General features: G+C 36.6%; 1 protein-coding gene across 1 annotated transcript in view; it reads right to left on the reverse strand.

Moving 5' to 3' along the window:
- DOCK4 (dedicator of cytokinesis 4) overlaps window positions 1–16,749 on the reverse strand; it is a 397,824-nt gene that overhangs the window by 36,571 nt on the left and 344,504 nt on the right. The window contains exons 31-35 of the mRNA XM_054692564.1: window positions 14,989–15,137; window positions 13,168–13,253; window positions 8,536–8,631; window positions 7,633–7,693; window positions 2,771–2,864 (exon numbers count right to left, since the gene is read on the reverse strand). Of these exons, the coding sequence (XP_054548539.1) occupies window positions 2,771–2,864; window positions 7,633–7,693; window positions 8,536–8,631; window positions 13,168–13,253; window positions 14,989–15,137 (486 nt within the window). The remainder of the gene's footprint in view (window positions 1–2,770; window positions 2,865–7,632; window positions 7,694–8,535; window positions 8,632–13,167; window positions 13,254–14,988; window positions 15,138–16,749) is intronic.

A 16,749-nucleotide genomic window follows, 5' to 3' on the forward strand; every position in this document is an offset into this window, starting at 1 on the left:
TGAGGTAAAGGGTGTGTGTAAATGATACTCTAGGAAATTTTGATTAAAAAAATGCATAGACCTTCCTTTGGGGTATGAACAACACAGTCGACTACTGTGATTTTGTATGCAACAGCAAATTTTAGATGTTTTATTGCAACATATTATATATTTGTTCTTTTGTATCTTTAGAAGATAATTTTAATTATTGAAGAGGGATGAATGAATTACAACATTTCCAAGTATCTTTTAAAAAGTGTTTATAATTCTGAACAAAAGACATCACCAAATAATTAAATGTGGGCCATCTCATTTCATCATTTTAAGAAGTGTACAGTGAAGACAACAATATGAAAAAAAGAAAGCGTGAGTGGAGATGAATTAGGAATGGGTGGCACTGCCACAAAGACTGTAAAGGTTAAGCCATTTGAACAGAACCCTATAGAGAGAAAAGTTTTCCATCAGTTCTACTTTCTCCAAGGATACACAAAGATGAAGACAGAAGAGAGATGACTAAGATATTATATTGGCAAAGGACTTCTTTCTTATAACTTTGGGGAACATAAAACTGCAAGTTGAGTAAAGAAATAAAAAAAATAGATTTACCCATTTCTAAAATATAATCAGACAGATTTGGACTTTTTTCAGAGAACCAAAATATCTCTGAGCTATCTGAAGAACTCATCCTCAGTTCTGTCTCTCATTTTTTTTTTTTATATGGACCTTAAAAAGATCTACTAGGTTGTTTCCACAGATACAAAAACTAGGTTCATCATTTCACTCAAGATTTGGCTACTAAGTATGCTAAAATGACCATTTAAATGCTCAGGTCACACAGTAAATTCAACAATCTTACTCATTATATCAAATCTATCAGCACATCTGTATGAAGAGGTACCAAAGCTTCCTTAATGATTAAGGAATTATCAATATTGAAGGAGAAAAATGTGCTCTCCAGGTGTTAAAATTTAATTGAGTGCATTCATTAGAGACACATTTAAATCTTACATTGATTGCTAAGCATTATTCTAAGAACTTAGAAGAATTAAAAAAATCATCTCTGTATTCAGGGATTCACCTTTAACTAGAAATTTTCTATTTGGATGTCTGTCTACTGACCTATCTACACACACACACACACACACACACACACACACACACCATCTATAACTGTAAATTAAAAGAGTATGGTAAGTGCTTTAATGGAAATCTGAAAAATTGCAATGGGGAAAAATTTGGAAACATCAATACAGCCCATGGGACTGTGGTAATGAGGTCATGGAGCTGGTGAAGGAAAGAGAAAGAAGAGAATTCCATGAAGGTGAAGATTTCATAGAAAAGATAAAGCAATTAGGGCCTCCTCAGGGGTGCAGCGGATTGAGCGCCAGGCTGTGAAGCTGTCCGCAGCCTCTGCAGCGCGGGTTCAATTCCTGGCTGGCCAGGGAGCAACCCACATGGTTCGGCAGACCCCTCCTGCTGCCCGCTGCTCCCCTCAGTGGTGTCTTTGGTCCTTCTGCCTGTTATGCTCCCCACTCTGTCTCTGGTGAATTCTCACCTTCCCATGCCTCTGACTGTACCTCAGTTCTTGTATAAATAAATAAATCTTAAAAAAAAAGATAAAACAATTAACCTCTAAGGCAGAAAAGCAGGAAAGCAGTGTAAGTGGTAGGATGAGGTGGAATGGGAGAGGTGTTAACTCAATTATGACTGGTGGTACAGAAAACATGTTTGTAGAGACAATGCCTGAAAACTTCCCAAATTTGGTGAAGGAAAAAGTTTATAAATTTAAGGAACTCGGCAAACCCAAACAGAATAAACTTAAAGAAACCATATCCATATATACCATCAAGTCACTGAAAATTAAAGGTAAAACCTTGAAAGCAACAATTTAAATGACTGTAGCTCTCTCATCTGAAACCATGGAGTCCAGAAGGTTGTAGAAAACAATTTCAAAATACTGAAACAAAAGAACTATGGAATCTAGATAGCTATGGAATCTAGAATGCTATATCTATCAACTTTTCCTTCAGGAATGACAGTAAAATAAATACGTTCTTAGATGAAGGAAAATGAAGAGAATTCTTCCCCACTAGATCTGCTTTAAATAAAAAATAACCCAAAATGCTGTCCACAAATCATTGTTAAATGATATCATTGTTAAATGATATCAGAAAACAATATTAAAAAATATATGTATCTTAAAATATACTAAAACAAGTTTTTTAGGTTGAATCAAAATGGTAGAGGGAAGTTTACAAATTCTCAAGTGAAGAAATAGTAACAGAAATGAATATAGAAATGAATAGAAAATAATATATAAGCAAATATAATACTTTTCTCCTTTTAAGTTTTTAAAAATATCAATAAGTATGTCCATTGAAGGCAAAACTTATGACATTGTTCCATGAGAATTTCAACATTTATAGATGTAATAAAAATGAGAAAGTGAGGCATGTAAAATGAAACACTTGGTTGTAAAGTTCATTTATTTAGGTTGGAGTGGCCAAATACTAACCCTAAGTGCACTGTGATAAGTTAGGTGTGTTTTTGTAAAAGCAAGCTCTAAAAACCTCTATGCAAAATATTGTGTAGATATAGTAAATACAATAGTTTAGAGTAAAAAATCCAACGTGCAAATTAAAATTTAGTACTTAGAAAAAAATTCCAGTAAGAGTAAATTTCAATTTTAAAGTTGAAATGTTTGGTCCTCAGTTCTGATGATAAAAAGCAGAGGAGTTATCATGCTTAATACACCAGTGTCCAGCCCATTTGCCCCCAAAGCCAGAGTTACCTGTGAAGTTCTGAGCCTTGAGATGCAGGTCATATAGTTTGTGGATATAGCGTATGTACATCTCTTCCTTGTTCAGCTCAGTCTTATAGAAGTTCTGCAAAAAAAGAGTACAAGCGTGGACAGTTCCTCAACAGCCATGGCCACAGAATCTCCCTTTTACTCTGCTGACGTTTCATGCCTGGAGCCAAGAGAACTAGATATTTTCATATGAAATTTATGTTTGTTAAACTGATAAAGACTACATTTTTCACGCAAAAGTTTTTTTTTTTTATTTTATTTTTTTTTTTTTAAATATTTATTTATTTATTTATACAAGCACTGGGTACAGTCAGAAGCGCGGGAGGGTGAGAGAATTCACCAGAGCCAGAGCGGGGAGCAGAGCAGGCAGAAGGACCGAAGTACACTGCTGAGGGGAGCAGCGGGCGGCAGGAGAGGTCTGCGCGCCATGTGGGACCCTCCTCCAGTGGCCGGGGAGCAGCCGGGGATTGAACCGGCGCTGCAGAGGCTGCGGGCAGCTTCGCAACCCAGCGCTCAACCGCTGCGCCACCAGGGAGGCCCAAAAGTTTTTTTTTTTTTTAAATGAAGAGACCTAGTTACATATTTTTCACTCAACACTGCTTTAGACATTACCTAAGAGTTTTTGGATAAGCTGGCAACCCTTGGGGGGTGTTGCTACCACTGATACACAATGCTTTTGTTACTCTCCATTTTTTTTTTTTTTACTTTTACTTTCAAAGGACAATCAGCCTATTTAACTACAATATTTAAAACATAGAACAGGTTAATCTGTTTATCAAATTTTGTCATAGATATTCAGGATACTTTCTCTAATTTCAAATTCCAAGCATAGGTTGCTCAAGCAAAAAAAAAAATGTCTCCAAGATATGTTGGTGAGGATGAACATTGTACAATACAAAGCTCTTTATGGTTAAGGCATTACTCTGACTTTCTTTTGTTGGAATTTAGATGTTTTCAGTATATCCAAAATATGAAGGAATTGGTAACAAGATTTTACTTCAAATTATTATTACAGGGGCATGCTTATTGCAAATATTTTATAGGATTATAAAACAAAGTGTCTGGATCTCACCAAATTTCTCTTTTAATCACTAGTTATCAAAAATTCAATTTTGAGTTACCTGGACATATTATCTTGGCATTTTAAAGGTATGTTTGTAAGCATCCACAGGTACTCCTTTGTCACATTAAACAGTATTTTAGTCCTCAAGGAAATTAGTAAACATAGGAGAAATGTAAATAAAGTTGGATTCTAGCCAAAGCACACTTGTGTGAGACTCTGAAAGAGGCAATTTTAGCGAGGAGAGATTGCTGTTTATTATGATACCTCCCCTTAAGCCACCTGAACTGCCATCACTATTGCTATTGTAGTTTCGACTGAAGATACTTGGTATGTGGAGGAAGGAAAAATGAATGGGGGGGGTGGGGGTGGGGATAAATCTGCTGACCTGGAGGAGTGACAGAAGTGGTAGGAAAGGCCAGGAATTTAAAAAATTTCCAAAGCGGATTTAGGTAGAGAGAGCTTCAGTAATAAACTAATGCTAGCTAATGTGGATTCTTTATTTATTTATTTATTATTTTTTATATTTTTACATCATTTTTCATTTTTATACAATGTAGATTCTTGAATTTGACTTGAGTTTGAAACCAGAGGACCTGGCAAATACGTCTTCTGCCCACTACTGAATAGGTGTCCCGTCTTCAATATGAGGACCCTTCTAGCCTTGCAACATGGACATTTAGTTGAATGCATCACAAAGAGTAATTTTTTCCAGTTTCCACCATTACTCTTCCCTTTTTCCTTTTGTCTCCTGTAGATCTTGGCATTCTTTAAAAAGCTAAGTAAATAATGTTATTCACTTCTCTCTTATGACAACCAAAATCATTTTAATTAGCAAGAATTGTTGTACCATAAACACAAGTCTAACAATCCCACAGCAGGTTTTTACAATATTAAAGGATGATTTGCTCTAATAGCTATCTGGTAAAAATCAGCTTTCTGTGAGAACAAAATAAGCAATCATCCTGTAAATGAATAGTTCTTAATAAAAAAAAAAAAAAAGATTTCTCCAGTGAGAAGATGAGAACCTTTCACCTATGTCTGGCAAAACTTATGACACAAAGAACAAAACAATAATTCCATTTCTTAATATTAGTCATGTCAAAGGTTTGCATTTTTACCAACTTAACACTGCTGTTTAACACTGATCTTGTAAAAGAAGTCAGAGCTCCCCGGAAGACAATCTGAAATTGATCTTTTGAAAAAATTAAAAAAAACTCTAAGAAGAAGAGAATAATTGAACAGATCCATATAACTGCTAGAAAACATCAAGAACTTTCCATTTGGAGTAGAAACAAAAAGGTTAACATCAAAATTATATATTTGGTCCTCAATAGTAAGTATTCTGGTCGCAGTTTGAATTAGAAGAGCTTTCACAAGGTTAATATTTTCTGTATGGACTATTCTTGGTCAGTGTAAAGGCAGGAGGATAAATTCTTTGTCTCAAGTGAATACCGATGGGGTCACAGATTTTATTTTATTTAGTCTCTGGCTTATTCCTACTGGGAGACTGAGTAAACACATTTAGGGCAGAGGATTAATTCCTTCATGTGAGGAAATGATCTCTCCTGTTCTATCAGTCAAGGACAAGAACTTAGGATCTACATTTATTTGTTTACCTTGACACAGAAGGCACCATGAAAGGTGATGGAGACAAGGAATGAAGATTTTTTTTTTAAGATAATAGCTTTCCTTTGATATAACTTATAAGACTTTGTGCCTGGAGTTGGGGTAGGGCAAGGATTAAAGAAATAAACTGAGCAGAACTGAAGCATAAAGACATGTGGTTTCCCCCACTGAATACTGATGTACAAGCCGGGATGTGGAAGCAGCTCAGGCTGAAAGAAGCAGCTGGCCAAAAACTGGGGAACTGAAGACAGGAAATTTAACGGGAATGGCTGACTATGAGCAAGGTTAGAAATGAGTGTAAGAAAAGAGGGAGATGGGCCAACCTGGTGAGTTCAGACTCATGGTCTGGAGGTTACTGTCAGGTCTGATGACAAAAATTATGGAAGAAAGTGCAAAAATCAAGATGTAGCTTAACAGAAGATGCTCAAATCTCACTATTTTTATCAACTGATATTGGAGGTGGAGGTGAACAATTAAATTAAAAATGAGGAGGAAGTGGTGGGTGTGGCAAAGGATATAGTCATATACTCAGAGAAGAACAGGGAAGTAGGAAAACTATTAGGGAAACTGGAAAAAGACAGTCATAAGAAAGCAAAAGTCTTGAACTTTGAAGAGGGGCTGCAAGGGGAATAAATAAAACAAAATAAGACGAGATGTAATCTGAGTGGACAAAACAAAATTTCAAGGTGGTGGCAAACAGAATAAGGTAGCATGTGATAGATGCAAATGATCAGAGTAAGACACGAATGTGTGTTGACAACATGTCATGGACAGGTGACTAGATGGAGAAGATGTAGCAGGTACAAACAAGGGATAGTATTCAGCTAGAAGGAAAGATGCAATTCTCTCATTTGCCATAAAATGAAAGCAACTTGAAAGGATTACACAGAGTTAGAAAGACAGAGAGGGCCTCCCTGGTGGTGCATGGGGTTAAGCACCACATTATGAAGCAATCCGAAGCCTCTGCAGCACGAGTTCGATCCCCGGCCCACCAGGGAGCAACCCACATGGTACAGCAGACCTCTCCTGACTCGCCCGGTGCTCCCCTCAGCAGTGTGTTTCAGACGTTCTGCCTGTTCTGCTCCCCACTCTGTCTCTGGTGAATCCTCTCACCCCCCATGTCTCTGGCCTGTACCCCAGCTCTTGCATGCATAAATAAATCTTTTTTTTTTTTTTAAAAAAGAGAGACAAATATTGGATGTTTCACATATATGGGGAATATAAGGAAACAAGCTGAAATGACAAAGCAAAATAAAAATAAACTGTTAACCAAACTGAGGTGAACAGAGGTGAAAAAGTGGGAGTAGGGGAAAGGGTGAAGGAGGTGCACGGGATGGTGGTAGGTATTTTTCTTTTTCCTAGAAAAAGTAAACAGACTTATAAGTACTTCAAATACATGGTGAAGTTCTATTTTGCACAGTAAGAAAAAGAAACCGTGGTGGTCACAAATTTAGAAAGGGAAGCAGTCTCAAAATCCTGTATTTCAATTTTGATTAAGGACAATTACCAAAGGCTCACTTCACTCTGTATGAAAATATGAAAAGAATGGTCAAAGTTATGATTATTTTTCCCCTTGGTGCAAATACCATTCTCTTTAACAGTTATGTGACATTTTAATACAAGTTTTAGTTTTCCCAGGACAGTTCTGGTTTAGCCTGTTATCCCTACCTAATATTTGAATTTACTCTCAACATCAAGTTTGGATGATAAATGCTATGGTCAACCTAGATATAACCCAAACCTTAACAATAGTGGAGTTATAGATTTAATTTGCAAAGAAGACAGTGAAAATTAATGTGTTAAACAAGAAATTGGCATTTGTTCACAAAAGAACAATAATATTTACTGAAATGTAGAAGGAAAATAAGGGGAATGAGAAGAAACTATCTACACAGAAGTAAAAAAAGATATCTGTCTGGAGACATTGTGCTTTTCCCTATGAGAACAAGAAGACTCTAGAGGTAATACCTTGAAACAATTTTCTGGCATTTAATTCAACCTGAAGCTTGCTATGCTCCTTTTAGAACCATTTCTGATTATTTCTAAGAAACATCTAGATAAAAAAGACAATATGGAGTAAAAACACATAAAACTAGTATTTCTGTGAAAAACAAACATTAAGATATAAAGAGGAAAAGGGAAACAGTTTACTAACCAGGAGACTAACTGTGCAGCCAATCTTTTTGCCATCTACCTCTCCCATTTTCATGCAGTCCCTAAAAATAAAAAGCAATAGTCAGACTCAGAGCTTCCTTCCTAGAGGTAAATACAGCTTGTTCTTTTAGGGAAAAAAAATTAAGTAGTGTCAGAAACAGGCAGTTTGCTAGTTGTTATCAGATAGACTCTGTTCGCTAGAGAAACTTAAACCCCAGGTTGTGTGTTCTCTAATGAGGTTGGGGTCAGATATTCCTGATCACCAGTTTCTGCTGAGAATTTCAATTGCAGGTTGACTGTCAATAGATGGGGTACAGGGAGAAGGAAAGCAAGTGTGTTGTTATGCACCTCCTCCAGTGGGCTGGGAGCAGCTGGCAAGCCTTGCCATCAGCAAGGAGGGTGAGGGTTTCATTCTGAAAACAAAACCCCCATGCAGTTAAGTGGGACAAACTGCTTTAACAGTTCAGATAACTTATGAATCAAAAAATTATGTCTCTGAAAGATAGTGACAATGAGTTGCATTCTCTTTCCCCTTTTATAAGAAAGCAGTACACCTGTACAATTCTGTTACATCATTTTCGCCCTAAAATGAATGGATTTACTGGTTTTAATGGGCAAGTCTAGATAGCAAAAAAAGTTCCTTTAATAACAGGACTCTGACCATCCCCTCCATTCACTAAGACTTTGAAAGGACTGTCAAAAGACAAAACAAAACAGAAATGGGGTGGAGGCAAGGGAGAAATAACAATATCAAATATCAGTTCTGAGCTGGCTAGCACAAAGTTCCTTGGTCTGATTATCAATTCTTTAAGTAATGAACCCAAGTGGGATGTTTATCATACTTCAGCTCTTGGATTTTCGAACTGAAGCCCAGCACATCTGAAAAACGGGGGACTCAGCTTACCTGTAATCTAACAACCGCTCCATTAGACGAGTCACAGTGGCAATTAATGAAACGCCACTTTCCCTCCATGTTTCCCGCTCAATTTTCTTTAGTAGACTGGAAAAGAAAGAACCCAGGGCATTTTTAACATTTATTTTTATCAGTCACTATGACAACCATTTTACTTTCATCAGTACCTTAAATGCCTTAGCAACAACTGCAACATCTCACAAGTAGCACAATTTGCAAACAATATCTTACCTAGGATAGGGACCAAATAGTGGAATTCTAATCCAGGAAGCATTGACAAAGCAAATTGATTTTCAGATTATCCAAGTCATAAAATACGAACACATGCACATAATCATATTTTCAAAACACACAGGCACCTTACAGCTCAAAGATCTTTCTTCCTAGCTTCTCTCTTATACCGAGAGACTTGCCTTACACATCAGATAACTCTGCGAAAGCAAAAACAGGAGCACCTCTAAGTTTACTTTTAAGTAAGATCTTGCTGTATTCACAGAAAAATGTTTTCCTACCTCTCACTGGAATGCATCTTCATCCAAGCAATTTTACTGCAATGCCACTGCTACAGGAAAATCCTTGTACAGACGGTGTGACGTTTTGCGTTTTTTCCTTTCACTTAACATTTGCCCACTCAATACATATTGTACTATCTGTGCACTCACTCAACAGTTTCATTCATTTTGTCATTAATCACAGAGGATTTTCTATGTGGTTGTTAGAGCAGATTGATGACAAGTACCAAACCACATCTCTCCTCCTACATTTTCTCTTATCTTAAGCACCTTGGAGCAGAGGCACTATGTAAACACAAAATAATAACGATCATAATAATTAAGATGTTTTACTTTCACTCTCGGCAAATGCATCATATACTTGGCAAAGCCTTTATGTTTAAACTTTCTACTTAAGATAAAAGAATATAAACATTGAATTTAATGATTATCATTTCTGTCGAAAATTTGTTTCACTTTCATCTTGATTTAGGAATAATAGAAGATATTTTTTACAAGTATAACCTAAGTGTATCATGTATCATGGAAAAATTAATGTTAAAGAAAAAAACTATTTTGTCAGTTGTTTTTTTTTTTTGTCTGTGGCTACATTCTCTCCTAATTTTCCTACTCACTCCCCAACTCCTGTTTTTGCCATTCCAGCACCCCACCTTTTATCTGTCTCCTCATCTGTTGGCTGATCATCTGTTTTCCTGGTTTATTTTGAACTGTTTCCTAGATTAAGAGGCAGAGAAGTAGTATATGAAGGGATGGAGGAGCTTGCCATGACAAATCCCCCTGGGGAAATGTCCCCTACTTTGTTTAAAATGTGTTTTCTTTTTTAAAACTTCTGAATAGCACCTGTTTCCAACTTAAATGCCAAATTGGTATTGAACCAAACACTCAAATGAAAATCTGCCTGCCAAAGCAATACAAGATGAAGTAGAAAATTTCCCAAGTGACAGCCCACACCTCATATACTTTAGAGGCTGAAAAACAAAGAACTCAAGTTAAGTAATAATTCTAAAAATATATGGAGACTTCTTTTCTGGGCATGAGTTTCATTAATTTGCACGGCCTCCTCCTGCAGTAAGAAATCAGAGCTACATAATCCTCTTGTGAAAAGAGGCAGAGCTTTGCAGAAGCTGTTTTCTTGACTAACTCAAGACCCACATGTTAAGACTAAGTCTAGAACCAATAGATCTGTTTTCTCAGCCAGGCTTGTTCTTTCCCAGAAAGTCTTTCCTCTCAGTTTACCCGATGTAAACAGAGAAGGGGAGGCCATCAGCAGAAAGGGAACAGTCTATCTAGGTAACTTGGGTGATTGGGTCTTTTAATTTTGTCTAAAATCAGACACACATGCTATGCTGAGTACAGAGAGAACTCATCTAATAAAGTGAAAGGTGACTAACTGAGCAATGGACCTCCATAACATTGGGGATCGGAATAAACTACAGTTCTCCAAGATGATATTTTGCTCACCAGGCTTTTACTATATGGTAGGTTATGGGAGGGCAGATAGAGTTGTCCTTCAATCTACCTTTCACTGTGTCATAACAGGATTGTGTAGAAGCCATCACTCTTATATAAACCACCTGTGTCTGTACATGCTCTCCCTAATCCAAAGGGAAGCGTTAGATACCTACATGTGCATGCAACATAGCTAATCCTGTTTCAAAACTATAATTAAATGTGTGATCACGAAATGAAGATCTCTGAAATGATTTGGAAGCTTAGTTGTTTAGAGCCATGTGTAAGAAAGCAGAATAAAGGTCTAGGGAAAGAACCGTGATAGATCATGTCCTCCCCCAAGACTGAAGAGCCCTACTGTGTGCTCCTACACTCACTGCGGTATCCCCAGTCCTAGAAGAATGCTGTTACAGAGAGATGCTCTAAAAATAAAACCAAATGAGTGAATCAAGTGGAGCAGGAGGAAGCAGAACTCAGTTCAGATACTCTGTTTTGGTTATATATTATGTTGGCATCCACAATTCACAATTTAGCACCATCAAAAATAAGTCCTGACTTCCACTTATTTAAAAAAGACACAGTAAATGATGATAATATCAGGGGCTAGGGAAAGAGGAGTTGAGTTCTTAGGAAGAAAGGTATTATAAAAATTTAAAGTATCATTTTGAGGAGGCTATTTTGGCAAGTACAACATTATCAGGATGCAGTCAGCTACTTCCAGCTTCTGAGCAAATTTTGTGAAGTTTTAGGCATGAATTACAGAGAACAAATGAGAATCTGCACCATAACGGTATGCGTTCCTAATCATAATGTGTGCAGTGACTCTATTTGATTATACTAATTCATTGTCATTACTCTTGCCAAAAAAGCATTTTATTGTTTCCTGAAATACAGTTAGGTTTTCACTTTCTTTTTTCAGTCCTGGTTGAGTCCTGGTAGTCATGATATTGTCTCTTTAGATTTGATTTATTCCCATTATGCTGATCATAAAAGCATGGAAGAAAAATATTTATAGTAACTTTTCTAGTAATATATTAAAAATCAACAGAAAACTAAAAATATCTCCAGTAAATGAATCAGGAAACTTAAAATAGTACTAATTATAGTGACTTAATGTTTTAATTATTGGTTTGAGTCTAATGTGAAGGTACATCTTCTATTTCAAAGTCATATTTATACACAAGCAATCCAACTTGCATGCTATGAAGCCTTTATAAAGGCAGATAAGAGGCACTATAGAAATATGTATTTATTAATCTTTTGAATTTATTATAAATAATTAATCACAAATCTCAAGAGATTCATTTCACTGAGTGCCTTCTCATTTTAGTTCTTTGTTCAAACCAAAGACCAGTAACTGAAATGAGAGCAGTTTTCAAATGCAATTCATTATATTGGATGAGGTTTTAATCAGAACTCTTGCTAAACTCCAGCTGTCATGAAAGACAGACACTTTGTATGTTAGAATGAATGAAAGCTTGGTGAATAATTATTAAAAGTTCCAGTTTAATTATGGTAACAGAAGAAAACGGTGGTGTTCAGGATTAGTACAAAGAATGTGTTTTATCATCCACCCCCACCACATGAAATCTGTATACCCTTTCTTGACTTTTCCATTTAATATAATTTTCTTGAAAGTTCTAAGGATGATTTTGAATCAGGCAAGTTGAGATATATCAGTCACTAATACTTTTTAGACCTATAGGCGCTAAGATCATAAAATGAATTAGAGAATTTTGCATTTGCAATCAGCATGGAAGCATTTTTTAAGTTTTAGGTGATACTCAGGCATATACAAGTACATTTTGTCAGACAAATTTATTGCTAACCTGTTTTTGCACTTAAGAAATATTTGCATTTTCCAAGCACAATGAGCTAGCTATTCCTTCAAGAAGAAACATTTATAAGTATTCTGTGTTTGAAAATGACCAAGATCTATGACAGTCACAGAGAATACAAGTGTGGAAACTGCACTAAACCATTCTTATTGTCCTTTCTGGCTATTTCACACAGTGAATGAATACTTGGTATAAGCAACTGGTCCTGTGACTGTGCTCATATTCTATTGGTGGGGACAATCTCAAGGTCCCTTACAACATTCCATTATTTCTCTATTCTCCTTACAAATCCTAACTACAGAATTTACTAAAAGTGATTTGCTTCTGTGCTATTCTGATAAGAAACATTTAGGAAGCAATTAATAATGTTGAGTGAGCAATGGGTATCTATGAATTAAATCAAGTATTGAAGAACAGATGCAAACTAGCTTATTTTTTCCAACAGAAAATAAGCCAAGGTTATCTTGCTTTTGGAAAATACTGCATATAAACATGCAACCACACCATCACTTTTCCTTTCCCCACTCTTAACCTACTTAAAATCATCATCTTGCAGGCAAGGTTTTAAAATGATTAGGCATAAAAGAGTGAGATTTGTTATGAAACACATGAGACCTGTCCTAATCTGAGATTAAAAGGAGACATGTCTAATTATTAACATAATATGATCCATTCACCAGATTTAGGCAATTATCCTTTATTTCACACTCCACAAAGACAAAGCACTGCTGTGAGACCCAAGCTATCAGTTGTAGTTCTCAGCTGCTTAGCACTGACACCAAATCCCCTGAATAGAATCAACTTGAGATAAACATATTACTCACATACTGTTGAAGAGTTCACGGTATGTTTCATCACCTTTGCCTTCTGACATCAGACTATCCAGTTTGTCAATTAGCTTGGCTTCCACCTGAAACATAGCCAAATATTACTCTCTTTCCCTCCCTTCGCTTGTAGGATTTCTAAGCAAATGAAATATTTATATCTGCAAGGGAAAAAGCCACAGTTAGTTATGAGAAAGTGACATTATCTGCTGTGGTTAACCACAGACACCCCCCCTTGGAATTATAGAAGATTATTTAGATGGAGCAATGTAACTTCAAACTCCTGGCAAGGTAGCATTTGCTGCTGCCAAAGACAACTATCTATTTGTTGATTCAAACACAAATGTTTGCAGCTCAGCTTGACTGTTTGGATTCTTTTTCAGGAGCTGTAAAAATTGGAAAGCCTAATTTTTTTTTTAAATCACTGTGTGTGTGATATATATATACAGACACACACACATATATGTGTATATAGATGTCTGTATGTATGTATATATATAATAATATCAGTAAACTAACATATCCACAAACGTTACTTTAAATCTTTGATGTGTTTAAAATCTATTTTTTCTGACAACAGTTTGAGGTTGCACTAAATCTTTGCTGAAGTTGAGAACTTGTCCTATCCATGTACAGATGGTAAATCCATAGAAATAGTCTAAGTCAGCAATAAGCAGCATGAGAAAGGACATGTTTCCTGAAAACTCTAGTCAAAACATTTATACTTTTAAGAATGTAAATCCTTTAGGACTTGAATATAAGGAAGGCAGGAATCCCTTCATCTAGCTGAGGCAGCAGAAATGACAGAAAGTAAAAAAACCCTTCCATGTCCAGAGAGTTGAACAAGTAGGGATTGGGAGGAATATTTGCTGTTGCCCAAGGAGTAAGCCTATATATCCCTTTGAGTTAAATATTAATAAAAGAATAAAGACCAATACAATTTAAAAACTGCCTTTCATTCACTGTTAGCTTTCTTGAAAATTAATGTAGATAGTAGCACAGGTAACATGTCATGCTTTTAGGACAGGAGGGTTCTATGGATGCATTCCATTTGCTAGTACAGTTGATAACCATTCCTAAGATTTGAGAGTGGCTTGTTTTAGAGAAGCAGGAAGGAAGGTCAAATTCTTCATGCAGATTAGTACAGAGACTGTGTGGACACACAGAACATCTACATTTCCTACCTGAGTGACTTGACATGGCAAAAGCAGCTGATTTCTTATGAGATCTGGTTTTATAATAAGAACATCTGTCTTTCCAGGAGTGGGGCAGAGCTATTAGAACTGATGTCAGTGAGGAATGATAGGCTCATCTCCTTGGAATTTCCTTTGTAAGAATTTCCACTGCTTTCCCCTTTAAATTAATTCTCAATGCTTCAAGCAAAGAGGCATAAAACATATTGCAAATCAAATGTCAAAGCTAAGCCATTTACCAAATACAATATGCCCAGCACTGAGAGCTCAATGAGCGAGAATTATTAACCCTGTGATTCCTCTGTATTGTGTCCCACTGGAAGCAAATAAACTCTCTACCAGTTCTTAACATGACACCTTAGAAATCACAGCATTTTAAGGAAGTTTTTAGAAAGGGGATGATGGTTTTTCAGGGCTTTCCTGGGGGCTCAGAGGAACACAGAATCAGCAAATGTCCAAGGCTATGTGCCCTGGAAGTGGGCAGGCCAGGCTGGAATGTCAGTCCTTGGAGAGCTGGTTCTGTGCTCATTTCTCAAGTCAAAGCTGAATCTGGGAGCCTAGAGATGTTCCAGGAGAACTGAGACTCTTCCAGCTGCTCAGAGGAGCTCAGAGGAGCAGATCTGCCCACCTGTTTGAAGTTGCCACTCCGCCTCTGCTCCCAGTCCATCATATCATGAAAAATAGGAATCATGACATTGCGGAGATCTGGCTGGGGTATCAAGGTCACTTCCAGGAAGGGGCCGATCAGGGCAGGGATGAAATGAAGCTTGTGTTCTCCTAAGTTGGATAAAACAATTGAGTTTCAGTATATTCAGTCTGAATGTAAATCACGATTATAAAATTTGTTTAAAACTATGGCTACATGTATATTCAACTATAGTTGTTTCCCAGAGCAAGAATATCTCCTTAAGCAGATAGAGAAATAGTCCATTTCCATGTGTCAATACTTCTCCATCATTTTTTAGTAAAAAACTAGAGATTTACATTTTTAAGTTTTTAAAAAAGCCATAATATAAGTAAACATTATAGAAATTGGGAATTATGGTTATTATACTTCACACACTAAAATTATGCAGCCATGAATAATGAGGTTACAGAAAGATAATACATACGATTTTTTTTAAATTTTTTAAAAATTTGTTTATTAGCATTTTTAAATTTTATTCTATATATTTTTATATCATTTTTCATTTTTGCACAATGTGTGCATTTTCATCTTGATTATATTCCCCATACAATTCCCACCCCCTTATTTTGACCTTAATCCCTCCCGCCTTCCCCCACCCCCCATAGTGTGTCTCTGGTTTATAGTTACTTGTTGATTTTGATTTTTACTTTATTATAATTAGTCTCTTTCCTGGTCCTTTATTTAGGTTTTATAAATTCCTGCTATGAATGAGACCATGCGGTAGTTTTCTTTTTTTTTCTGGCTTATTTCGCTGAGCATGATCCCTTCCGCTCCGTCCATGTTGCTATATACACAATGGAATATTAGCAATCAAAAAAGATAAACGGATGAATTTTTAATATAATTAAATGAAAAAGGTATAATACATTACAGACAGGGACCTCCCCTGGTGGCTCAGTGGTTGAGCGCTGGGCTGCAAAGCTGCCCGCAGCCTCTGCAGCGTCAGTTCGATCCCCGGCCGCCGGGTAGGGTCCCACATGGCGCGCAGACCTCTCCTGCCACGCCCGCTGCTTCCCTCAGCAGTGTATTTCGTCAGTCTGCCTGTTCTGTTTCCTGCTCTGGCTCTGGTGAATTCTCTCACCCTCCCACACTTCTGACTATACCCAGTGCTTGTATAAATAAATAAATCTTTAAAAAAAAATACATTACAGACAGGTACATCTTTTATTAAATAGTCTAGAAGATTATATGCCCTAATGGTAATTACAGGGTTATCTCTGAGTAAGATTTTTTATATGAAAAAGGTGTCTGTCTTTATGTATCTTCTTGTTTATTATTCATAATAGTCTAAATAAAAAGTAAATGGTCATCCAAAACTGTATTAATACATCAGTTTTCTGAACTCTTGCCACTTTTAGAGTTACATACATCACATTAATTTCACTTTTTCCATTTTGTTCTTTGTAGCAGGAGGCATTAAGGTGGCCACAGATCTCAGACATACATATGTCCAGAGTACAAATATATGGTTAAAGTTTATGTTGACTTTAGTGGGATTTTTACAGGCGAGAGATATGAAAGGATTTGGAAGAAATGGTGGGTGGGATTGTAGTGTCCCTCGCTGCCCCATTATCAGGATTAGAGGCGGGCAGACTCAAGTGACAATTTGTGATGTGACTGTTTTTGTGTAAGTGGAGATGCCTTGGTATATATGCACAGTAGTGAGAACACGGGCCCCGTCCCTTTACTCCATGCTGCGAG

This window comes from Talpa occidentalis, unplaced genomic scaffold (genome assembly GCF_014898055.3).
Source record: "Talpa occidentalis isolate TD23 unplaced genomic scaffold, MPIMG_talOcc4v2.1, whole genome shotgun sequence".
NCBI classification, from domain to species: Eukaryota; Metazoa; Chordata; class Mammalia; order Eulipotyphla; family Talpidae; genus Talpa; species Talpa occidentalis.